This window comes from Triturus cristatus, chromosome 1_1, assembly GCF_964204655.1.
Source record: "Triturus cristatus chromosome 1_1, aTriCri1.1, whole genome shotgun sequence".
Lineage (NCBI taxonomy): Eukaryota > Metazoa > Chordata > Amphibia > Caudata > Salamandridae > Triturus > Triturus cristatus.
In genome coordinates, this window is record NC_140579.1 from 677,601,995 (window position 1) to 677,629,221 (window position 27,227).

Sequence of the window (27,227 nt, forward strand, 5' to 3'; positions counted from 1 at the left end):
TGTTGCATACATTTCCCCTAGTCTCTTCGACCACACCATTTTGTACCAAATCGTGAACTATAGTTAAAAGAGCCTTTTCGCCGTCACTGGAAATTTTATATTGTGGAATGCGAGGTAATTTAACATTGGGCTTAATGGTTACAATATAGGGTGGAATTTGTAAGAGGCCCACATCATTGGGGCCCGTGGCCCAGAGGGTGGCAGAAAGAGACTGTAATTCAGGAGGAAGCTGGTCTGTGGACAAATACATCGATGACGTCAATTTCTTACCTAGGGTAAGACGCACACCAGAAGGAGAACAGTGCAATGTCGCATACAATTTTTTCAATAAATCCAAACCCAACAAATTTTCACCACAACCAGTTGTTAAAAGAAGCGGGGCCTCCAATTTGTAAGGACCTATTGAAATGGGCAAAGGGCGTGAAACTGGGTTCTGAACTGGGGCGCCAGAAAAACCCACAGAAACATTCGTACAGCCAGACTGTAACGCCCTGAACGTCTCAGGATCGTTTAACAGACACGACAATGAGGACGCAACCACTTGTGAAGGGTTAGTTCTTTTAATGAAGGCAAAGAAAATACAAAGAACAAACAAAAGTTATAGTCACTGGAATCCTCCAGGCTAAGTACGTTACCAGCCCACAGCACGGATGGTCCTAACCGTCCTCTGCATATACGCCGATCCCGGCGTATGCCAACAGAGGGCAGAAATGAAATGGCCGACAATGCCAATCGGTAGGCTGTGAGGGGCACGAAGAGTGTTGGGGAGAATCGAGGAGTCAGGGAAACACCCAGCCGGGGTCTCTACCTGAAGGGAGCAGCCGCTCAACCTCTTCCTCAGACTGCACCGGGACGCGGAGTCACCTCCTGGTGATGCGTCACCGATACCCCAATCACAAGCAAGAAGACTGAACCGAGAGCAGCCGCTCGATCGATCCTGTGGACTTCCGAGTCTGTAACGCGGCAAACACCTCCTGGTGTGCGTTACAGCTGGCAGTCCCTGTGTCTCTGGTCGGGCTGGGAGTTACGACTCCAACCAGCAAAAGCGCCACTGCGCTTGGACTCAGCCGAGTCAAAAAGCGAAGCTCAATGGTTGACCGGTAGAGCTTCCGGGTCCTTCACAGGTGACGATGGGGCAAGACACGGCCCAGGGAGTAACGACTCGACCTACCTCCGTTCTTGCCTTACTGGAGCACCACTCCGGAACACTGCTCTTCACGAAGCAGGTACGTCGGTGTAAACACAATATCCGACAGCCTTGTACCTCCCGGTTCCTCCCTTTATAGGGCGTGTTTTCCTTGAGTTATGTAACAGCTCTCCTGTTTACATAAGGGCGTGTTTCCCTTGAGTTATGTAACAGCTCTCCTGTTTACATAAGGGCGTGTTTCCCTTGAGTTATGTAACAGCTCTCCTGTTTACATAAGGGCGTGTTTCCCTTGAGTTATGTAACAGCTCTCCTGTTTACATAAGGGCGTGTTTCCCTTGTATGACAGGAATTCTTGACAGTACATCCTCCCTCTCAGCGGCTCCCCACGGGTCCAGCGCTGGCAGGAAAACGCCGATGGAACAAGGAGACCAAGCGCGGAGCATGAACCCCTTCAACCGGTTCCCATGAATGCTCCTCCGGGCCATAGCCTTTCCACGCAACCAGGTACCACAGCTTCCCCCTGCGCCATTTGGACGCCCGTATGCCCGACACTTCATACTCCACCTCCGACTCCACGCATACCGGCCTAGGTGTCCCAGACGGCTTGGAGGGTGCTGGTTTGAGCAATGATACATGAAAGACAGGGTGTATCCGCAATGACTGGGGCAAGCACACCTTCACGTTCACGGGACCCATACACTTGGTAATTCGATAGGGGCCCATGTACTTGGGATGGAACACACTGTTCTTTCGAAACCTCATGTTTCTTGTGGATATCCAGACGTAGTCTCCAGTGCGGTACAGTGGCCCGGGCCTTCTCTTCCTATCTGCCGCAGCCTTGTATCTTCTCTTGGCCTCTATTAGGACAGCCCTTGAGCGCATCAACGTGTCTTTTATGTGTGCCACCCTGTCCGCTGTGGCGGGAATCCTGTCCTCTCTGAACGGATGTAGAAATGGCAAGAACCTGGGATGTTGGCCATAGTTGCTATAGAACGGAGATGACTGTGTGGAGCTGTGAGTGGCGTTGTTATAGGCTATCTCTGCAACCCATAGCAAGTCGACCCATTCTTCCCTGCCCTGGTCCACAAAACATCGCAGATACTGTTTGAGCGTTTGGTTCAGGCGCTCGGTTTGGCCGTCCGTTTGAGGGTGGTAGCTGGTGGACAGGGCGGTCTTAACATGCAGCGCAGTGCACCAAGTCTTCCAGAATTGCGCAGTAAACTGCGACCCCCGGTCCGACACGATCACCCCAGGTAATCCATGCAGTCGTACCACATTCTTTAGGAGTAGTGACGCCAATTCCCCGGCCGTAGGGACTCTCTTGCAGGGGATGAAGTGCCCCATTTTCGTCAAGTAATCCACCACCACCAGTATTGCCGTCATCCCCTGGTCTACCGGTAGGCCCACCACGAAGTCCAGTGATATGCTATCCCATGGTCTATCCGGGGTCGGAAGTGGATGTAAGAGCCCTTGGGTTCGGCCATGGTCGGCCTTCATGGTAGCACACGTAGGACACTCCTGTCCCCACCTCCTGACATCCACTCTCATGGTTGGCCACCAGAAATGCCGTCCCATGCTAGCCACCGTTTTTTCAAAGCCCAAATGACCTGCGCATGGAGAGTCATGGCACCAGATGAATGCTTGTTTCCTTAGCCTAGGCGTGGGTATCAATAGGCACCTGCCCTTCAGGGGTATCCCGTCCTTCAGCTGCCATTCTCTGTGACTGAGGAGCCACCTCCGCCATGCGAATGACCTGATCCCTCTCTTTATTCCCCTCAGGAAAGTATCCGGTTGGATAACCCCCAATACCATCCTCGGGGAAATGATGGAACGCTCGGTTGCAGGCAATGGTTCCTTAACTGCAGATTGACGGGACAGGGCGTCCGCCTTCCGGTTTTCCGTCCCCGGCCGATATGTGATGCGGAAGTTGAACCCCGCAAAGAAGATCATCCACCGCAGCTGCCTGGGAGAAAGGTGTCTAGTGGCCGTCATGAACTGTAGGTTTCCGATGGTCCGTGTACACCGATACCACATGTCTTGCCCCCATCAACCAATGCCTCCATTCGGTGAAGGCGTCCTTGATTGCGAGAAGCTCCTTCTCCGCAATATGGTAGTTGCGTTCGGCGTCGTTGAGTTTGCGGGACATGTACGCAACGGGATGAAGCACCCCTGTGTCGTGGTTGCGTTGGGACAAGATAGCCCCCAGCGCCACATCCGACGCGTCCGCTTCCACCACGTAGGGGAGATCCGGATCGGGGTGAGCCAACACCGGCGCCTTACCAAAGGCGCTTTTCAGGGCCTCAAAGGCTTTGTTCGCTTCAGGGGACCAGACAAACTCCTTGGACTTCCTCAGTAGCTGTGTGATTGGGGCCACCACTCCTGAAAATCCATCTATAAACCGCCTGTAAAAGTTGGCGAAGCCAATGAAACTTTGGACGTCCTTCACGCTTTGGGGCACCGGCCATTCTTTCACCGCCTTGATCTTTCGTTCTGCCATCTCCTGTCCCTCTGGACTCAGCATCACTCCGAGGAATTCCACGGATGTGACGTGGAAGTCACACTTGCTGAGTTTACAAAACAGCATGTTTTCCCTCAGCTTTTGGAGCACAGCTTTGACGTGGTGTACGTGCTCCTCCACACTGGACAAATAGATGAGGATGTCGTCGATATATACGACCACGTAGATATCCAACTCCTCTCTGAATACCTCATTCAAAAAGTACTGAAAGGCTGCCGGGGCGTTGCACAGACCGAACGGCATGACGAGGTACTCAAAAAGGCCGAACCTGGTCTTAAAGGCGGTCTTCCACTCGTCTCCGTCCCTCATGCGCACCAGATGGTATGCCCCTTTCAAATCCAACTTGGTGTAGATACGAGCTTTCTTGACCTGTTCCAGAAGTACACTGATGAGAGGCAAGGGGTACCGATTTTTTATGGTTATCGCATTCAATGCCCTAAAGTCCACACAGGCTCTCAGCTCCCCATTAGCCTTCGGGATGAAGAAGAGTGGCGAGGCGGCCGGAGACTTGGACGGGCGGATGAATCCTAGCCTGAGGAGTTTATCCAGGTACCCCCGGAGATGCACGTTTTCAGGCTCCGTCAGGGCATACAGCCTGCCGCTGGGAACGCTGGCCCCTGGCACCAGGTCGATCTGGCAGTCAAACTGTCTATGTGGTGGTAGCACTTCCGCCTTCACCTCATCAAATACATCCTCAAAACTGTGATAAGCCTGGGGGAGAGCCACATCTTTTTCTGCCGCTGTAGCCACCGTCTGACTCCCGCTCTCATCTGCGTCAAGGGATTCCGTTCTTATTCCACAATGCAGGATGCAATACGGTGACGTCATTTCGATGCGATGTGTTGGCCAATCCACAAAGGGGTTGTGTTTCTGTAGCCACGGCAATCCCAATATGACGCCATATTGGGGCGCTCGGATGATGTTAAAATCGATTTGTTCCAAATGGTTCCTCCCATATCTCATCGGAAGGACCCCCGTGTGCTGTCCGATGGGCCCCGTCACCAATCGCCTTCCGTCTACCGCATAGACGTCTTCGGGTACTGCTTTGGGAAGAAGCACTAGCCCTAGCCTGCATGCCTCGTTGTGGTCCATAAACATGCCAGTGGCCCCTGAATCCACCATGGCCACAACGGGTATCCACTGGTCATGCACTCCCACGTGCACCGTGATAAACAGGTGTCGTTGTCCCTTAGTGACCGAGTTGGAAAGTGAAGGGATGGATGAGTGACTCCGAGATGCCCCTTCTCTGGTCTTGGAGTCCTCTAGTTTTCCGCCGGTATGTCCACCACGGCTGTTACCGACCGGTTGGCCCGATAACGTGACGTCTTCGGTTTGGCAGGGCATTCACGTACGTAGTGGCCTTTTTTGCCACAATATAGGCACAATCCTTGTTTACGGCGTGACTCTTTCTCCGTGGCTGTGAGGCTCGCTCGTATTGCGCTGATGTCCATGGGTTCTCCCTTGGATGCGGTGGAAGTTTCAGGACTTCCCATCGTCACATAGGATGGAAGGGATTTTCCTTTTCTCCCATGATCCCCCTTTCTTTCACTTAGCCTATGTTCCAGCCGTAATACCAGGTTGATAAGGCCCTCACATGTCTTGGGTTGAGGGTCAATATGAGCCACGGCGTCCTTGAGCTCATCGCACAGCCCTTGATGGAAGAGCGCCGTCTGTTTAGCAACAGGCCACTTGGTTTCCGCAACCAGCCTTCGGAACGCGTTGAGATACTGCACCAGGTCGTTGGATCCCTGTCTCAACTCAAGCATTTCACGGTCCGCCGTGTACGAGTCAGCCCTTCTGTCGAATACCTTCAGGAATTCCTCGCGAAAAGCACCCCAATCACATAAGAGGGGGTCGTCCCTGCTCACCAGAGGTACGGCCCATTGTGCCGCGTTTCCAGCCAAATAGGATATAAGGAAAGCCACACGAGCCTGACTCGTGGGGAACGCCTTTGGTTTGCACGATAAATGTAGCGCCACTTGTGTGAGGAATACCTGCACTGTGTTAGGATCCCCACTGTACCTCTCTGGTGTTGCCAAGGGGATGGCTACCGGCATTTCCACTACTACCGCAGGGGTCTGGTTCATGAGGGAGGTGCTGGGCGTGAGCGGGTCCAATTGGATAGCATCCAGTCTGGCTTTTACATCGGCTGTTTCTTGCCTAGAGGCAGCCACTTCAACTTGCATGGCCGCTAAAGCAGCCAGCACATCATCAAGTGTTGCCATGTCTGTTATCGACCGGGAGACAGTTAGTGTTATTAAGGTCGGATATTTTGTAACGCCCTGAACGTCTCAGGATCGTTTAACAGACACGACAATGAGGACGCAACCACTTGTGAAGGGTTAGTTCTTTTAATGAAGGCAAAGAAAATACAAAGAACAAACAAAAGTTATAGTCACTGGAATCCTCCAGGCTAAGTGCGTTACCAGCCCACAGCACGGATGGTCCTAACCGTCCTCTGCATATACGCCGATCCCGGCGTATGCCAACAGAGGGCAGAAATGAAATGGCCGACAATGCCAATCGGTAGGCTGTGAGGGGCACGAAGAGTGTTGGGGAGAATCGAGGAGTCAGGGAAACACCCAGCCGGGGTCTCTACCTGAAGGGAGCAGCCGCTCAACCTCTTCCTCAGACTGCACCGGGACGCGGAGTCACCTCCTGGTGATGCGTCACCGATACCCCAATCACAAGCAAGAAGACTGAACCGAGAGCAGCCGCTCGATCGATCCTGTGGACTTCCGAGTCTGTAACGCGGCAAACACCTCCTGGTGTGCGTTACAGCTGGCAGTCCCTGTGTCTCTGGTCGGGCTGGGAGTTACGACTCCAACCAGCAAAAGCGCCACTGCGCTTGGACTCAGCCGAGTCAAAAAGCGAAGCTCAATGGTTGACCGGTAGAGCTTCCGGGTCCTTCACAGGTGACGATGGGGCAAGACACGGCCCAGGGAGTAACGACTCGACCTACCTCCGTTCTTGCCTTACTGGAGCACCACTCCGGAACACTGCTCTTCACGAAGCAGGTACGTCGGTGTAAACACAATATCCGACAGCCTTGTACCTCCCGGTTCCTCCCTTTATAGGGCGTGTTTTCCTTGAGTTATGTAACAGCTCTCCTGTTTACATAAGGGCGTGTTTCCCTTGAGTTATGTAACAGCTCTCCTGTTTACATAAGGGCGTGTTTCCCTTGAGTTATGTAACAGCTCTCCTGTTTACATAAGGGCGTGTTTCCCTTGAGTTATGTAACAGCTCTCCTGTTTACATAAGGGCGTGTTTCCCTTGTATGACAGGAATTCTTGACACAGACAAAGGTGCCCCAGGGAGTTTAGAGTGAATCATAGAGCTTTTTGTCGCACCAGTGTCTAATAGGAATGGCTCTGTAACACCTAGTGCTACCACATCAACATAAGGCCCGTTTTGGTCCACTGGAATTGATACTACTCCCTTACTTTGTCCAAGGCTGTCCTAACTAGATTGGCAATTCTGGCTCTCATCCTCGGTATAGTAATCATCATTGTAATAGTTGGTAGACTGAACATTGCGCTGATCAAAATAGTTCGTGGAGTTTTCAGGGGGCATGGAACGCGGGTTATTAGGCTGTGTGCCCCGCCCTCTACCTCTCGATGCTGACTGATAACCACTCCGGCCTCGCGACCCGGGGATGCCACTCGTACGCTGTAACAAAACTGGGCAATTATATTTTAAATGGCCGTCTTCTTTACAATAGGCGCATTGATTCTGGCCCAGTGCCGGTCGGGGAATAAAATGCCCAGACCTCTGCAACGGTCTCTGAAATTGTGGAGGCGGCTGATATTCCTGTTGGGCAGGGCGAGGAGGATAAGCCTGTTGCAAGAGAACTTTTGTTTTCAGTTCTTTCGCCTTTTTATCTAGTTTCTCTCTCTCCTCTTTATCCCTATTCTCATAATACTGAGCAGTGGCCAGTATCTGGGCAGAAGATGACACGGCCCACGCACTTTTGGAATTCTTTAATTTATTTGATATTTCCGGAACCAAATTAGACACAAATTTATCTACAAATAGTCGTTGGCCACCTTCCGTGCTCATATCCTGACCACTATGATCGATGAACATCTCCTCAAAACGAGTGAAGAAATCAGAGACATTTTCGTCCGCTTTTTGCTTACAAGCTGCTAGTTTATCCCAATTAACTCGCAGAGGGGGCATCATAGTTTTCAGTAAGGCAATAATTCTAGGTGGGAGTTCCGTAACTAACGGCTCCGGTTTAGCACCACCCACTTGGAGTCTGTCTGCGGCAAGTATGGCAGCCCAATTACCCCCCAATTCCGCAGGGTGGTCTTCCTTCCGAATTCTGGCCCATAATGGTTGTGGTACTACATTACCCATGAGCATGTCTATGTCGGCCAAATTCATAACACATGCGTCAACAGTTTGGGACAACTCTTTATAATACCCAGCAGGATTTTTACGGGGGTCCGGTAACGACTGCTTAAGGGCTAATACTTCGGAACGTTTCCAAGGCACGTGCACCCACACACGCTGGAAGTGAGCAGGTATAAGAGGATTGTTTCCCTGAGCTGCGACCTCCTCTCTCCACACTGGGGGAACCTCCCTCATAGGGTAGTGCTTTAATTTTCGCCTAACAGAAGAATCCCGTTCCGGCAAAGACCGGCAAGCAAACATCATTCTGAACGTGACGAGCGTCCCTACCGCGTCCTCGACCTCAGCGCCCACAATCAATCCTTTATCAAACTCGGCCTGCACATCTAGCAGGCCCTGGGGAACTGGCCCCAATCCCAGATCTTCCCATTCTTGACTTAAAACATTACACATCACATCAAAAACGTATCTTTGTGTCGGCGTTTCCCACTGGTTAAAGGTAATCATAATATCCTGCAAATTATACTGGGAGCCCTTCGTGGCCCACCGTCGGGCAAGGAGGTCTAGCACTTCCCGTTCGTCAGGACCGGGGAGCTGGCTACGAGTCTGCCTGCGAGGAGGAACGGGGGGTAGTTTGCAAAGACCCAAAGAGAGGGGACAAAAGGCCGGAAACGTTATCGATCATACGCTTCCGAGCGGAGGGGGAATTCGTCATTAGGACAGGAGACATAATATTAGGCGGAGCAGGTGAGGGGGTATCATTTACGAGGGGAGCCGAAGGCAAGGGAGAGCTCGGTAATACCGGAAGAGGCTGTAATGGGGGTGCGGGAACCAATTGGGGAGCGACGGGTGGAACAACAGGTGGGGCAGGTACTAACCATAAGGGTGCATTCACTCCCGGGGGAGGCGGCAGTACGGGAGGTACATTAGTCCCTTGCGCATAGGGCGGTGGTAGTCTCAACAGGTGGGACGTTAAGGGATCCTTCTCAGGGTCCGCATTTTTCTCTGCAGGGGGTGTTGGCAACACTGGATAACATCTATCGACTGCCATACGATGTTGCCTATCTAAAACCTCAATCGCACGATCAGTCTCGTGAATTTTAAATTGCTGAGCAGCTTGTACAATAGTCATATTTCTCCTATCTTTTTTAGCTTGTTTCATTTCTTTCTGTTTGGCCTCCTTGCGCCATAAGCGAAAGGAGTCAAACATAGCCGGCCGGGCTTTCCGTTTAAACAGGGCATCTTCCAAATTATCTAAGATATTGAGCTCATAACTGCCGTGCTGCGGCCACCGTAAAACACCATCTTTCCTAGTATAGCGGACCCACGCCTCATTAAAGGCTATGGGCCCGATACCATGTTTCGAGTATACATCATAAGTGGGAGTCCCGGCCGGAGGAATTGGACAAGAGTCCTCCAGTCGGGAATCCCTATTGCAACCAAAACCAAACCAATTACCAAACTTTTTGAAACCAGGCATCGCTAGTTCACTAGTTTCTTACAAACGTCAAGGGGATTAATTAGTCACTTTACGGTACACAAACTGCACTCACCCCTCGGTTTCGGCTCTTGCAAAAGTCAAACAAAACAAAGACAAAGGAGTGGCCACTATACTTAACTTAACCAGATGAGTCCCACGCCAACAGAGGTCCGTTCTAACGTCTCGCCATACCAAAACCAAGAGGGCCAAAGCGTGGCGGCAGTCAGGGCAGCAGGTCTTCGCAGCCGTCGGAAGGGAGAAGCCACGCTGTAAAAACCTTCGGTCCACTTACGACATGCAGGGGTCGATCACGTGGTGCGCGTCCTCCGGAATTTCCTGGCGGGGCTCCTCACGATCCTCGGGCTGGACCCACGTTTTCTGAAGCCGCCTCAGAGAGGGCACCATTTGAAGAACCAGACTCTGTTAAGCCTGGCGGCGCAGGGTACGCCTGAAATCTTCTGAGTTCGCCTTACAAGTTACAGACACACCGAACACTCTGTTAGCATAGGAACTTCAATTTATTTAGCTGCAGCTAGGTACAGTTGTCCCAGAAGTACATCGTAAGTAGGTTCTTAGGAGACTGCCACTTCAATCTGTGGCTCACAATCTTTTGTAGCGCTGGAATCCCCTAAAGCAACAACCCCCCTGCATGTGCAATAAAAATACAAATCATCCACAAGGACACATTCTTCGTACAAGATGCTGGATAATGGGCAATACAAATTCTTTCCCTAAGGTCGTGGTCTCTACCCGACCCGACAGGTCAGGTGGCTTAGCAATTCCTTCGTTAAATTACTTTACGACAGGGCGCGTGTGCATGCTGGAGATGATGATGTGTAAAACAGCTGTAGGGGCCGGAGAACGGTCACCAAGGGTCAATAGATGCTTATCTCGAGAATTGGTTGTTTCGAAACGAGGTTCAGGATGGGTTTAGCTCGAGGAAGAGGAGAGGTTGTGTAATATGTACAACAGCATAAAATACGAAAGAAACGCTATAGAGGTTTAAGGTGCCTGAGTGAGGGCAACAGCGCAACGATGTTACAAAAACGGGATGGGGTTGAATTTGAATTTCCTCAATAGTAAAGTGTTGAACTCCCACCAGACAGAGAACTGTGAGGTATTTTTACAACCAGAGTCTGGGAACTGATTGTCAGATGTCAAGTTTGTGTGCTTAGCCTGACCTCAACACACCGTCCGGCAGGGCCTCACATGTCAGTGTGAGGGATTTAAGAGGAGAAGACAGACGGAGAGGCGCAGGGAGAGGAGGATGGGAAATGGGTAGAAGAGGTGAGGAGGACAGAAGAAGATCACAGGGCAGAAGGGGGGCAGAGCGTAGACTGGGTGCATCAGAGTGTAGAAGAGGAGCATAAGGCGCGGAGGATCAGAGGGCTGAGGAGGTACGTAAAGCTGAGGAGGTACGCAAGACAGAGGATGCACGGAGGGTAGAAGAGGCACGGAAAGCAGAGGAGGCGCGGAGGGCCAAGGAAGCACGGAGGGTAGAAGAGGCACGTAAGGCAGAGGAGGCGCAGAGGGCAGAGGAGGTGCAGAGGAGACACGTAAGGCAGAGGTGGCACAGAGGGTAGAAGAGGCACGTAGAGCGGAGGAGGCTCGTTTAGTGCTGTAATATGGGGTATTTTGTAATGTATTTGCATATTTCAAGTCTACACCTACAGAATTGCTTTATAAACATTCTTGCCCTCTCAAATTTGCTGTAAAATGCTCCATTTGCACACACTTTGCAAGTCCCTCTCCCCTCGAGTCCCTCCAATGATAGTCGGCTCGCTCGCTATCGACATAACACTTATCCTCAACTTTTACGCCCACCAATTTCAAATGTCACCAGCCGCCCCTGCTGCCAAGGATCCTAAGACCACCGCCTCTTCAGATGCCTTTGAGAGGCTGTGCCAGGCCTTATTTAGGAGATGCCTGGATAAGCTTGAGGCGCAAGAAGATTCCCATCTGGAAGGTACCACCAAGGATGATTTCTGCCCTCTAGGAGGGGCAGATGACTATACTGGGAAAGACACATACAACCCAGATGGTGACACGGACAAAGAGCCAGGTCCAAGCAGACTTTAACGACTGGAAGGTGGCGCCAAAATTAGCCCCAGTTGGGGCAAGAATTTGGCCAGGTGGATCGGCTGAATGGAGAACATGGCGGCCAGCTGAACGCCTAGGTCGCGAGCACCGCAACCGATGGCAATCGGAGATATGCGTTTATTTTTTCTTTAGGCTCAATTTATGCTCTAGTTAGACTTAAACTAAGCAGTCCCCTTACCTCCCAAGACGAACAGCCCCCGTGGTGCTTGCGCGGTGGGGAGCGGAGAGGGTGCTACCCGAGAACCGATTCCGGAAGTTCGGCGGGCTCTGACAGCGGAGCCGGGAGTGCGCGCGGAGCTTCGGAGCCTCGCCGGCCCGCCCGGATTTTGCCACTCTCGCCTGGTGCATTGTTGGGATTGAGAAAAACGCTGCCGGAGGATCGGAGGACTTCTCATTCGGTATTTGTTTTATTTCTTGGATCTTTTGGAGACCGGGTGAGCAGGGGAGCACGAGGGGAGGGGGAGAGGACTTTATCGTGGCCCTGGTCCTGATCTATGCAGGGTCGTAGAGATAGGAGTGTGGCTGCTGACCCGGGACCTGGTGGGACATTCGGAAGTGCGCTCCCCCTTGCAGTGGGGTGGCATTTAACGGATAGAAGTGCCAAATGTCAATTAAAGGGTGGATTCTGGACTAAGGCAGCAAACACCTACCATCAGCTACGAGTACTAGTATTTAGACAAACTTTTAGGGAATCCCCCATAAAATTTCTGAACACCTTGGAGGATCCCCAAACTATATTCGGGGTGTATGTATGTACTCAAGATATTCTGAACAACTCGTAGGTATTTAAAAATACCCAATTAGCTGGTTTCTATGCCCTTCTACTTGTTCCTAAAAATGAGTTAAGGGGCATTGCCTGTATGAATTCAGCTAGGAAAAAGGGTCGTGGCAAGAAGAGGGGCCCCTCTTTATCTAAGTCATCGGGACAAGAACTCTAGCTCGAACTTTAATTCCAACTCTAACCCCAATAATCTTGCTAATTTTGACCAGAGTGATCCCTTTGATGTTAATGGCATCCCTAGTACCCTAGAAAAAAGCGTTTGAGGATCGGTCCTAGCGGTAGGGGGTGAAGCTCTTATAGTGTCTGACGAGATTCCTGACCTGTCTCAAGAACAAGAACAAGAGGACGATTGGGGTACATCACAGCTAAAGGGCCCGGTCAAACATATCGATAAAAGTCAGAGGGCTCAGAAAACGGAAAGAGTCACAACAGCGGTGGTCTCTACGAGGGCTGCAAAAACGGCAAGAAAAGAGCAATTAAAGAAGGGCCCAAACATTAAAATTACCCCCTCATTGCGCTCCTTCTTTAAAATACAAGAGAAGCCAACATCAGGGATTGTCCCAGTTACCGTAATGTCTTCACCCATACCTTCAACTTTGTTGACCTCAATGGAGTCTCCTAACAAATATAAGTACTTGTGTCAAAAGAGCTGGGAGAAGACAACGAGCATCCCACGGGAAAGGAGATAGAAGGGCTCTCTCAGACTGTGGGTCATACACTACCCCCAATATCCGAAACCCTCTGCTCAGTTCTAAGTACTGGTCAAGTTACGGATAGTGCCTTGGGGAGTGACATTGGAGGCCTTGTGACCTCATTACTAAACGAGATGAAATCGGGTTTTGCCAAATCTGAAAAAAACCAGCAGAAAATTCAGGCCACTTGTGAAACTCTGGAGACGAAAATTAATGCACTGGTAGAAAGGGTAGTGACAGTGGAAACGGCCCTGGAACAAATTAAGGATGACGTGAGGCTCTGCCAGAGTAATAATGAAAAAGCTTCGGCTGCGGAAAGAGAGCTCCGAGATAAAATTGAGATCCTAGAAAATAACTCTAGGAGGAACAACCTGCGCTTATTAAATATCCCGGAAGCCCAAGAAGGAAAAAATATAAGGTCCTTTGTAGTAAACCTCCTAAAAGAGTTTGTTCCTGATATGGATGAAAAAGAGTTGGATGGCGATATACAAAGGGCCCATAGAGATCCATTCAGACTAAATAGGGATAGGAAAAATCCGCGATGAATCTTAATCAACTTTAAATCCTATTCAATAAAAGAACGCATCCTGAACAAGGCCTTAAATTCCGGCATCCTGTCTAAGGATGGGTATAACTACAAAATTCGGTCTGACATCTCCAAGGCTACGGCTGATAGGCAATGGGCCTTGGGGAAATACATGCAAGACATCAGGGCAGAAGGAGCCACTGTGCAGATGAAATTTCCAGCACTCCTTCGCATAATGTGGTGTAATAAAACCTATAATATAAGAGACCCACAAGAAGTAGAACTGTTTTTGGAACGCATGAAATCCAGTAGAGATAAATAGTTTAATGAGCCAAATTGCTGCTAACTAAAATGCTTCGGTTGCGGTTCTCAAACTGGGCAACTAGAATTGCTCATGATAGTGGGGAGGGTTCTCCAGGGTGGGCACATTTGCAAGTTTGAATTTTTTTTTTATTCACTTGGTTTGTTTTTTTGGGTGGGGAGCATAGGGGGGAAAATCTTTAAAAATATATATATTTGTCCGATATGCAAAGGGTATAGCAATCAGGGTCGAAGCCCAATCCAGGGAAAAATGTATTTTAATGTGTGACTTGAAATTAATAATGTGGAACGTAAATGGGTTAAGAACGAGGGGGCGGAGGCAAAAAAAATGTGAGTATCTCAAACCTTTAAGCTTGGATATAATTATATTACAAGAAACCCACCTCCTTAGGGAAGAATGGCATCGAAGCTATAAAGTTTGAGAGTTGGATTGGAGAATCAGTTTGTACAACTCAATCATGTAATACTAAAGGTGTTTCTATTATCATTAAAAAATCTCCACACTGCACATTGGTTGCACAAACTGTAGACCCAGGAGGAAGATGGGCCATAGCCAATATAGAATACAGAGATTGTGCATTGTCTATAGTAGGTTACTATGGTCCAAACATAGACGATGCCGCACCCCTGCTATCTTTGTACGTGCAGCTGATGTCGCAGCACACACCAATTATCTTGGGAGGTGATTTTAACATCTTGTTAGACCCTAAAAAAGATAGACACCCCCCTAGTAAAACTCTAAACCTACCTAGAATGCGCCAATGCTTGAATATGCTTATAGAGGATCTGGACCTAGTTGATATTTGGAAATCTAGGGGTGACCAACTTAATAAGTTTACCTATAGAAACTACAAATATGGTCATGCCTCTAGAATAGATTTTTTTCTGGTCGATAAACTTTTAAGTAAAAAAAGTCAGTAAAGTTCAGCATAACCCTGCACATCTTTCAGATCACTCCTCAGTCCAATTAAATATAAAGTATGAGTCAGTTCAGAGTGAAAAAAGGTGGACGCTAGATCGGACACTTTTACTAGATCAACAAGTTATTGATATCTTAAGATTAACAACTGTAAATTACTTTAAGGAAAATAGTGAGGGCGAAGTCTCAGACATGATAGTGTGGGAGGCGTTTAAAGTAGTTATCGGAGGAACGCTAGTTGGCATAACATCGGGCAAAAACAAAATGAAGCGATCCAAGATACTGAGACTAGAATCTGACCTATTAGAAATAAAAGCAAAGATAGAATGTACAACCTTAGAAGAAGACCAAAATATCTTAAAAAGTGAGAGTCTGAATAAGAAACAGGAACTGTCACTTTTCCTAGACGAAAAGATAAGGAAAAGGTGGCAAGCTCCTTGTCAACTTATGAATGGCGAAAGAATTGTGGAAAACTCTTAGCCTGGAAGCTCAAGACTGAATCCAATCGAAATAAGATAGCCGCTATCCACAAGGGAAATAGTACTCAGTTAGTTGAGGATAAAGCAGGCATAAAAGAAGCATTTGAGTCTTTTTTTCAGACACTATTTGAGGAGGACCTAGTTCCCCTGCCCACAACAGTTGATGGCTATTTGAATAGGTCACAAACCCCAAAATTAGATAGGGATTCCTGTAGTGCCCTAAATGCTGAGATCACGCAGAAGGAGGTTCTAGATATAATAAATAATCTTAAAAAGAGTAAAGCAGCAGGTCCGGATGCCATATTAAATGAATTTTACATTGTCCTGAAAGACCTTCTAGGCCCTATACTGACCAATCTGTTTAACAATATCTTCCTCGAGGAGGCATCAATTCCGAAATCCTGGAACGAAGCAATGATTAGCCTAATCTTAAAACCTGGCAAAGATCCAACCTATTGCGAATCATATAGGCCAATCTCGCCTCTTAATACAGACTATAAAATCTTTGCCCAGGTATTGGCAAAAAGACTTGGTTCTCTTTCTGATAAATTAATACATGAGGACCAGAAGGGCTTCATCAGAGGGCGACAGTTGCACGATCTTACTCACCAACTGATAGGAGCCATTGATGTTGCTATCCATGAGAAGGTACCCTTAGCAATATTTACATTTGATGCGGCCAAGGCTTTTGACCGAGTTAACTGGTGCTACTTACAGCTTACCTTTTAGCTTTAACAACTGGGAGATAAAAGTGGCGCTATTTGCTGATGATTTAATGGTTTATTCGAGTAATTTAATCGAGACATCTAATAGCATGAATATATTGCTAGCAGATTTTGGTGAAATCTCTGGATACCAAATAAATCAGCAAGAAACAGAGGCAATGGAGTGGAATATACCCGCTTCCCAATTCGAATCTAAAAAGGAAATAAGATACCTTGGGATCCAAATATCAAGAAACATTGATGAAATCGCTCAGGTGAATCTGCAATTAAAAACTAAAGAAATTAGGAAATTATTGAAATCGTGGTCCTGCTTATCTTTATCCTTCATAGGGAGGGTAAATGTAATAAAAATGTCTATTTTACCCAAGTTTACTTTTGTTTTCAACGCTATCCCCTTGGAGTTCAATTCATCTCAAATAAAAAAGATCCAAAGTGAACTAAACTCTTTCATTTGGTCGTCAAAAATGCCCAGGATAGCTTGGAAGAACTTGAGCCAGAAAAAACATCAAGGAGGGATAGCTCCATACAGACCCCATGGAGGAGGACTTCCTCTTAGATACTTTTGACACTACAAAGAGGGCCACTTCCATTCTGCCCATGCTTAAAGGGGTTATTAAGCACGCACCGGAGGTCTTTAAAGACCTGGTCAGGGCCAGGGTCATCAACTCTCGCATTGACAAAAAATATAAGGCCGCCCCTACAGACCCCACCTACATCAGAGGCTCCACACCACTAGACTCCCTAGTAGTCTCCAATGCGAGGAAGCGTGCAAACTCCCAGGCATCAGTCGAGGCTCCACCACCCGATAAGGAGTCCAAACTCCTGGACGCCTCTGGCAAGCGAACTGCACCACAGGCTGCCAACATATGGCGCATTGCAAATACCCAAGCGCTTTTATCAAGATATGACAGGGCACATTATGATGAACTGGAAGCCATAATGCAACACCTCCCTGACAAATACAAGAATAGGGCCAACAAGCTAATCCAGGAGGGCAAAATCATCACCAACACCTCCATTCGTTGCGCCCTCGATGTAGCTGATACCGCCTCTAGGGCAATTAACACCAGCGTCCTCCTGTGTAGGCATGCCTGGCTACGAATTTCAGGTTTCAAACCCGAGGTGCAGAGTTCCATCCTCAACCACCCCTTTGACGAGCAACATCTGTTTGGCCCCAACGTCGATGTTGCCCTTGAAATAATGAAAAAGGACACCGACACGGCAAAATCTATGGGAGCCTTGCAGTCGCAAGCTCACAGGCGCTCCTTTCGCCGCTCTTCCTTTAGAAGCAACTCCAGACGCTACTCCTCCGACAGCACCTCCACTTCCTATAAGGCCCCTACCCAATCCACCTTCACTAGAGATTACCAGAGAGGTGGCTACAGGGGTAACAATAATAAAGGCAGAGGCAAAACTAACACCTCCCGCTCTGCCTCCACCCCCACCCAATGACTTCCCTCCACTCCCCCCAAACCATCCCACTCCGGTCGGGGGCAGACTCCACAATTTCCTTCCTGTCTGGAGTACCATCACCTAAGACAGATGGGTGAAACAGATAATTTGGTCAGGCTACTGCCTCGAACTAACATCTACCCCCACCAAACATTCCACCCAAACAGCGCCCAACGTCACAGGAACATTTGTCACTTCTAAAGCAGGAGGTCAGCTCCCTCCTACAAAAGAGTGCAATAGAACCAGTTCCTGCCCACCAACAAAACATGGGAGTTTACTCCCTATATTTTCTCATACCGAAAAGGGACGACACTCTAAGGCCCATCCTACACCTCAGACCCCTAAACCACTACATACACTCAGACCATTTCCACATGGTCACACTCCAGCAGGTACTTCCCCCTACTATCCCAGAACGACTTCCTTGCCACCCTAGACCTCAAGGACGCCTATTTCCACATACCCGTTCACCACGCTCACAGGAAGTTTCTCAGATTTGTAGTGGACAGTCAACACTATCAATTCAAAGTACTCCCATTCAGAGTCACCACAGCACCACGGGTGTTTACCAAGTGCCTAGCGGTAGTGGCAGCACACCTGCAAAGACAACACAGCCACGTCTTCCCATACCTAGACAACTGGCTCATAAAAGCCAGCTCATACAACCAGTGTGTACAACACACTCATGCCACTATCCAACTACTTCACGAACTGGGCTTCACAGTAAACCACACAAAGTCCCATCTGCAACCGTCCCACGTAAAACAATACCTCGGTGCCACCATAGACACCTCAAAAGCGCAAGCCTATCCCAGTCCTGCCAGGATAGCAAGCATGCAGGCTCTACGTGCCAAATTTCAACCGGAACACTCTCTTCCAGCTCAAGTGTTCATACAATTTATAGGAATGATGGCCTCTTGCATATTCATAGTACCTCACGCAAGACTCCAGATGCGTCCTCTCCAAGAGTGCTTAGCTCGCCAATGGAACCAGCCCCAGGGTCAATTGACAGATCTGGTGTTGGTAGACGGTCGTGCCCATCGCTCTCTGCAGTGGTGGACCACCAAAAACCTTTCCAAAGGGCGACCATTCCTGGAGCCGATTCCTGAGATAGTATTGACAGCGGACGCATCGCTCTCCGGCTGGGGAGCTCACCTACTACATCACACCATGCAGGGCAGGTGGACACCTCAACAAAAGTTACTCCACATCAACCATCTGGAGTTACTAGCCATATTCTTAGCCCTAAAGGCCTTTCAAACACATGTCTAAGGCAAGGCCGTCCTAGTCCGCACAGACCACATGACAGCCATGTACTATATACAGAAACAAGGCGGCACACACTCTCCGCAGCTCTCTCAGCTAGCACAGAGCATATGGAGATGGGCCATACCCCAAAACATCTTTCTCCTAGCCCAACATGTCCCAAGAGTCCAAAACACTATGGCCGATCTGCTGAGCAGACAAACAGAACAGATCCACGAGTGGGAACTCCATCCACAAGTTCTTCACCCCTACTTTCAAATGTGGGGGCATCCACAGATAGACCTTTTCGCCACACACAAACGCCAAATGCCCAACCTTCGCCGCCAGGTATCCACACCCATTGTCCAAAGGCAATGCGATATGAATGAACTGGTCAGGCAGATTTGCGTACGCCTTTCTGCCTCTCCCACTCATTCCATTAGTGGTGCGCAAACTACAGCAACACTCCCTCACTCTCATCCTAGTAGCTCCAACTTGGGCCAGACAACCGTGGTACACCACACTGCTGGAACTATCTGTAGTACCGCACCAAAAGTTACACCTCTCTCCACGCCTCTTAACCCAGAACCATGGAGAGATCAGGCACCCGGACCCAGCTCAGCTCAACCTTGCGATCTGGCTCCTGAAATCCTAGAATTCAGTTATCTTAATATTCCCCCTGACTGTATGAACGTCATTAGAGAAGTTAGATGACCTACCACTAGAGCTTGCTACGCAGCCAAGTGGAAACGTTTCGTGATCTATTGTCACAACAATAACTTCAATCCCCTAGATGTGTCCATTCAACACATCATAGGCTATTTACTACAGCTACAAAGATGCAACCTAGCCTACACGTCTATTAGACTGCACCTTGCAGCCATAGCTGCTTATCTACGACACAGGCAACATCTATCACGCTTTAGAGTACCTGCCATAAAAGCCTTCATGGAAGGCCTCAAAAGAATAATTCCCCCCAGAGTGCCACCCTCACCTGTGTGGAACCTAAACATCGCTCTCACAAGACTAATGGGGCCTCCCTTTGAACCTCTACACAAATGTGAACTTCAATTCCTAACATGGAAAACTGCTTTTCTTGTAATCATTACTTCCCTCAGAAGGGTCAGTGAGATACAAGCACTCACCATTCAAGAACCCTTTCTGCAAATGCACCATAACAAGGTTGTTCTCCGCACTAATCCAAAATTCCTCCCTAAAGTCATTTCTCCCTTTCACCTAAACCAATCTGTGGAACTGCCCGTATTCTTCTCGCAGCCACAGACCATTGCAGAAAGAGCTCTCCACACACTAGATGTCAAACGAGCCTTACTCCACTACATCGAGAGAACACAACCCTTTCGTAAGACCAAACAATTGTTCGTGTCTTTCTCACCACCACACAAAGGCAACCCCATCTCCAAATCTAGGATAGCTAGGTGGATTGTCAAATGCATATAGATTTGCTACCACAAAGCCAAACGTATGCTCACTGTTCCCCCTAAAAGCCCACTCTACACGTAAGATAGGCGCTTCCATGGCATTTTTAGGGAACATTCCCTTAGATGATATCTGCAGAGCAGCTACATGGTCTACACCGCACACTTTCACCAAACACTATTGTGTAGATGTGCAAACTAAGCAACAAGCTAGTGTGGGCCAGGCTGTACTCAAAACATTGTTTCAAACGACTGCAACAGATACTGGTGGTCGCCGCTAGAAGCGAGTACTGCTATATAATCTATGCACAGTGTGTAATCTGCAGCTCATATGCCTCGAACGGGAAATGTTACTTACCAGTATGCATCTGTTCTTGGCATGTAGAGCTGCAGATCTACACACGCCCACCCGCCTCCCCGGCTACCTTTATCTGTTCCAGTTTATCTTATTTAGATACAGCACACATGGGCATCTTCACTGCTTATTACTACGCTCCATCATTTCCCCGCTGGCGAAAAACAATCTGAGGATGGAGCCGAAGCCCATGCGCAATATGATCCAAAGGAGGAGTCACATACCTCGTGACTCCCAAAGACTTTCCAAGGGGAAAACCAACTGCAAACATCCGGGCCCAACACCAGATGGCGATCTATGCACAGTGTGTAGATCTGCAGCTCTACATGCCAAGAACAGATGCATACTGGTAAGTAGCATTTCCCTTTCCTTGTCAAAGAAGTACAAGGGGTTCAGGCCAGTGATCAGTCTTCGAGACTTTACCCAATGCGTGGTGTACCACCACTTCAAAATGGAAGGCATTCACCTTCTCAGAGACGTATTATTTCCAAACGATTGGATGGTTCAGCTTGACCTAAAATATGCCTTCCTCGCGTTTTTTTTCTCCTCACAGACGTTTTCTACAGTTTCAATGGGGAGGGCTCACATACAAGTTTACCTGTCTGCCGTTCGGTCTGTCATCAGCTCCTTGGTGTTTCACCAAGGTGCTGAGGCTAGCCTTGGATTGACTCCGGACTCTGGGCTTATGCTTCACAGTGTACCTGGACGATATCCTTATGATGCATCTGGTGGAGCTGACCTTACTCTCTCAGCTTCGAATGACTCAAACCCTATTACAAGATCTGGGTTTCATCTTGAACAATCAGAAATCGGTTTGCGTGCCAGCTCAACGAATAACCTTTTCGAGTTTCAATAACGACACGGTGCAGCAATGTCGCAGGTTGCCCCAGCAGAAGATCCATCTACTTCACAGGGAACTGCGGCGTACCCTGACAAGGGAAAAGCTCTCTCTGCGCCACTTAGCCTGGATTGCCGGACTGTTGGCATCTTCAATTCAGGCAATCTTTCCGGGTCCGCTGCATTACCAGGGCTCTAACACGCCTAAAAACGCAGCACTTACATCGCGGCCTCACATACACACAGGAGATATCACTTTCACAGGATGCACATACGGAGCTTCACTGGTGGCTCGAGCATATGCAGGCCTGGAATGGGAGGGCCATTTTTGGGTTAGCCCCGGATCTGGGGATCGAATCAGATGCCAGTCTACAAGGTTGGGGCGCCTGTTGTAGAGATATTACTACAGGCTGGCATTAGTCTGAGCACGAAGAAATCGCTACACATCAACTGCCTGGAACTCTTTGCCGGATCCTCCACGATTTGGAGCCTGGCTGCCAACAAAGTCTCCTGCGCCATTTTTTGGAATTACTGCCTGACACACCTGTCACAGCTGAATACCTGCCAGGGACACTCAATCGGACGGCAGACTGGCATTCCAGACAGGACTACAGTGCCTAAGGGCTGGATCTATCTATCTTATCTTTCAGAGCCTCATTACTCAGTGGGGTCCATGTCAAGTGGACCTCTTTGCATCACGCCTCAATTGCCAGAACTCCATGTTTTTCAGCTGGCACCCGGATTCTCTGGCGGAGGCAACGCATGCCTTCATACAAGATTGGAGCCTGTTCCAGGGTTAGGCATTTCCCCTTTTTGCCATGATACCCAGACTCACGGCACTGGTCCGGAGGCAAAAGGCAGAAGTGATATTGGCGACGCCGCGTTGGAAATCTCAAGTCTGGTATCCAGTTCTTCTGGAACTTTCTATGGATTTTCCAATCCAACTTCCCCAAACTCCCTGTCTGCTGACGAACTCTTGGGGCAACTTACACCCTCTGGTTCGGGAGGGCAACCTCCACCTCATAGGTTGGATAATTACAGAGGATGTTGGGAAGACCCGTGCATTTCACCAAGGGCTTCCTCCCTTATCAGTAAGGCATGGGCAGAATCTGCATTCAAGCGATATAGGTATGCTTGGAGAAAGTGGTCACGCTGGTGTGTGCAACAGGGTTTGGATCCCGTGGCGTCTGACGTAGTCCATGTAGTCAACTCCTTGTCGGAATTAGCAGACAAGGGTTTGGCCTACCGCTAGATTAACGCAAGTAGATCTGTAATATCAGCAGTGCACATGCCCATTCAGGAGATCCCCTTAGAGGTCCATCCACTGGTATGTACATTGTTGAGAGGCTTCTGCCTGTCTTTTCCGCCTTTTCCGAGGTATTCGTCCTTGTGGGACATTAATACTATGCTATTACTTCTGCAATCTTGGCAGGATAACTATTACCTTTCCCTTAGGGAGTTGAAAGGTAAGCTACCGATGCTACTTTGCCTTATCTCATGCAAACGAATATCTGACGTCTGGGCCTTGGAGGTTAACTCACGTGTTCGCACCGGAGGGGGTGTCATTCACAGTTGCTCGATGAACAAAGTCTAACACCAGGGTGGTCCATTATCCAGCCTTTTCAGGTCACCCGAAATTGTGTGTAGTGCGTTGACTCAGGGCATATGAAATGATGACTAAAGAATATCGAGCTCCAGGGGTGTCACAACATTTTCTCTCGCTCAAGAAGCCTTTCAGACCAGTGACAGCCGCCACGATTGCCCGTTGTGTGGGATGGGTACTCCAGGAAGCAGGCATAGATACAGCGGCCTTCGAAGCCCATTCCACAAGAGGAGCCATGGCTTCGAACGAAAGCCTTCTCCCTTGGGGAGGGGGGGGGGGGCGCCTGGAGGACATCCTCAGAGCAGCAGATTGGTCCTCAGACTCCATCTTTAAGGCATTCTATTTCAAGCCTATTTTGGGCATGGCTACTCTGATTGTCGATCAGCTTTAAACTAGCATAATCTGAGTCTCCAGTCATGACATACATGTTGGCTAAGTATTACTGTTTCCAGAGGATTACAGGGAGAATGCCTATGAGAGATTATCTATGTTTTTGTGAAGTAATGATTGATGGTCATTGGTTAACTTGTTTCTCTACTAACTGTTACAGGGTTTCGCTGATGTTAAGATATGATTATGTTTTGTCAATTTATTTATGCAGATTTTCTTGGTTTCTACAGGATCCGATCAAAAACAGGACTATTGATAGAAAAGCGGGTTTATGCGTTTCACCCAAAGAAAGAGGAAGTGCTGTTCCTTAATGTTGTTTATATAGGACTGCCTCTGTGGTTGTTTTCTGGACTTTACTAAGACTCATGGGATATGTAGCCTTATGTTATTGTGTGTTATTCAGGCTGCTAAGCAATAATATATGGAAGAGGTAAGCATTAACCTTGCCTCTGCGACCTTAATAGAATTGAAACTTTTCTTCACAATAGCTAGAAAATGTTATATTCTCTGGGTCTCTGCCACCTTCACATACTGCTTAAGGTAATTCACCACACACAGCAGGGATGTAAGGGGAATGCTGGGGGGAAATGCATTGCAGAATTATCCAGAGGTCTAACATAAAATACCCTTCTAAATGATACCAAGCACGATCAAATAACTAACTAGGCGGACAACAATGTAAACGAAGCACTGCCATTATTATGCAATGATTGGAACAATTGCAATACCAAACATGTCCCATACAGGATAGTATCTGGGTTTTGAGAATACCTGATCCCATTCAACAATCTGCCAACTAAAGGGTGCTCCACAGTCAGTTTACCATCAGACTTGTAAAGCTCTGTTGATATTACTAAACTAGACCCATTTATAGCCCTACAGGATTTCTGACCAGCTGCCACAGAGACTAGGAAATTCAATTCTCCTGGGACATCTGATGAAACAGAATGCGGTCATATGGTCCTCCCAACACACCTTCATCTTGCATTATAAATTAGGAATGGGGGAGGTTTTTTCTTATGATTTTGAACAGCTGTGCTTTCCACAGTACTTGGAAGATGTATTATGTGCACTTTTCTTTAATAAATTAAATAAATTACTCTGGATTTTTCATTGCCTCAAATGATAGTGTATCAGTCTTTTTCACAAATAGCTTGGGAATCCACTCGCTATGTTAGGTCTGGGATTAGGCAGACGGGCGCGGGAGGTAAACGACACAGCTTCTTACCAGTTATCATTCCATTACTCTGAGTCATAGTCTTCCTCGTCACAGTCCTTTATTTCCTCCCTTAGAAAAGCAAGGGTGGGGAGTGGAATGTTATTTGATTTTATTTGCTTGGAATTTTCTGGAAGAATGGTTACCTTAGCGCGACCTATATTGGTCAGGTGTCAACCACTTCCTGTGGCAGACATATTAGATTGGCCACATTTGTGTTTTATTTGATTGAGGATTCTGTGGGTGGTACACCAAGTGCTCAATAAGGGGCTCATTATGACATGCGGCAGTCCCACCAGCCCAATTAGGATGCACCCGCCACACTGGCAGGCTGCAGCACCGTCCACAATGTGAAAATGCCACGTTGTGCATTTCCATACACAACGTGGCAGGTACCACCCAGTGCCGCCCTCACCCCCCAGAGGGGGCCCGCAACGGGCCCCCAAAGCCAGTCTCCGTCTGTCTTTTTGTGGCGGGATTTCCGCTGCAAAAAGACAGGCGGAAGGACTCATCATGATCACTATGGCAGTGCCTGCATGGCGCCTCCCAAATTATGCCCTGGTATCGGGTCCCGCAAGGCGGCCCGAAAAGGACCGCCTGGCGGGACCATGGCGGACGGATTTTCCGTCCGCTGCGGAACCAATGTGATTCCCACCGCCATCCTAATTTGGCGGAGGGTGAATCACCTTATGATGGCGGGAGGATCGCCACCGCCATCATAATAAGCCCCTGTATTAGGACTGTGACTCGGAGTCATGACGATTGCCAGTAATTAACCAAGTCATCAGTCATAACATTATCTTTATGCCGAAATTAAAAACTTTCCTGTTCACCTATTCTTATCTCTGGTTGGCCGTTATTTCTCACAGCATTATGATGCCTCTAGGTGTAGTAGTATCCCCAACAAGTACTTTTTAATTCATAAACGTGCAAGTTAACGAACACAACTGCGGCTGTTAAGGGATCGTGTTTTAAGCTGACTCCTTGTTAGAGCGGCATTCGTGAAATCATCAAGTGAAATTAAATCTTTGTGTTGCTTTTGCCTAGATTATGACTGATGTGATGAATAACCCAGAGGAAGAGAGGCGGGCAGAATTCTACCACCAGCCCTGGGCCCAAGAAGCTGTTGGAAGACACATTTTTGCTAAGGTGAGGAAACGTGAACTTCGAATATATGCATCAGCCAAACACTAATTGTGTAGTAGGACTGACATTCCTATCTTGGATTAGTACTGTCGAAAATGAACGCCGCAACGTTTGCTTTCCACAGTGCCATTCTTTCCACAGATGTATTAATGCCGCCATGCTGCTACAGCCCAAAGAAACAGCACCAATTGGCCACATGGCGTGTAGCTATCTCAGTTGCACATGCTGCCTCATTAAAGGCATCAGCTCATTTTTTATGTTATTGCATTTAAGATAGGTTATGCAACCTATGATGAAATCTGTACCGTCACGTTGTTTAAGTTGCATCTCAGAGTTTAATATTTCAGCAGTGACACAGTGCACCCAGTCGAGATTTCATGGGTTTTGAATTGATACATAGGTCAGATTGTGTATCTTTAGCTCTATCATTCCCAGACATAATCCACCAGGTGTTGTTCAACGAACTTTGTCAGGCCTTACATTGCTACGATCAGATGCTACATTGCATGTGCATCTGGCGCCGTTTAAAGATTGCCTTGTTAGGATTTGCAGACTTTACATAGATTCAGAAAATCGCTCTGGCGCTGGATTTGCTCTTTCGTACCTATGTGTCCATCATTATGAGACCACACCCGAAAACCACACCCTCAACCCCAGCAGCCATAACACGAGACACCGTACTCAGCATAGTAATATTCAAATGGATCTTCAACATCATTCACACCCAAGCAACGTGACAGCACCCATGCCCTCCCAAGCAATGCTATGCCACCCCAGCACTTTAACTCTATTGGCCGCCCCATATCAGCAAACCCAGCAGTGTAACACAATAAATAATCGCACCAATACCCAGCACTGCTCGAGCACCCGTCAACATTCACCCTGAACTCACATGCCATACCCGATGTTTGTATGTCCAATTTAGGGAGAGGAGTTGGCCTAACGGCTAGGGCGGGCGACCTCCAACCTGGGGAACCAGGTTCGAGTCTTGGCAATGACGGTGAACATCCTGTGATTCTGGGCAGATCTACAAGCCCCCTGCACCACAAGTACGTCACTTTTTGTGCCGTACTGGAGGCCCATTTCACTTCTCCATATTTATAAGGAGAAGAAAAGACAGCCTGCGTGACTTTACCTCTCCTTGTAAATATGGCCCCTTCGCACGCAGCACTTTGCGTGGAAGGGGCGTTCCATGGATGTTGCTGTGGGTGTTCCCACACAACACCCATGGAACTAGACACATTTCCAGATTGATGAGGAATCGTAAATCTGGAAATGCGTGTCAATGTGTGTCAATGTCAATGTGTGTCAATGTCAATGACGTGTCAATGTGTGTCACCACGTCTCTTCAGGGGAGGCGTAGTGAGGTGCAACGAGGAGAAATGTTTTCATTTCTCCTCGTTCTTTCCTCTTTCAAAGCGTGCATTCGACAGCATGCATTGAAAGAGGAAAATGCCTGTAGTAATTGGTTTTGTGCAGAAAGGTACCCCTTGAATCTCCCCATGA

At 48.4% G+C, this 27,227-nt stretch overlaps 1 protein-coding gene and 1 long non-coding RNA gene across 10 annotated transcripts in view; one reads left to right on the forward strand and one right to left on the reverse strand.

Annotated features, from left to right (window-relative positions):
* LOC146870867 (SWI/SNF-related matrix-associated actin-dependent regulator of chromatin subfamily D member 2-like) overlaps positions 1-27,227 on the forward strand; it is a 1,426,174-nt gene that overhangs the window by 1,325,761 nt on the left and 73,186 nt on the right. For all 9 annotated transcript variants that reach the window (XM_085647047.1, XM_085647050.1, XM_085647051.1 and 6 more), the window contains one exon: positions 25,623-25,724. In XM_085647047.1, coding sequence (XP_085503173.1) covers positions 25,623-25,724 — 102 coding nt within the window. The remainder of the gene's footprint in view (positions 1-25,622; positions 25,725-27,227) is intronic.
* LOC146870872 (uncharacterized) overlaps positions 1-27,227 on the reverse strand; it is an 85,886-nt gene that overhangs the window by 5,427 nt on the left and 53,232 nt on the right. The gene's annotated exons all lie outside the window — the stretch shown is intronic.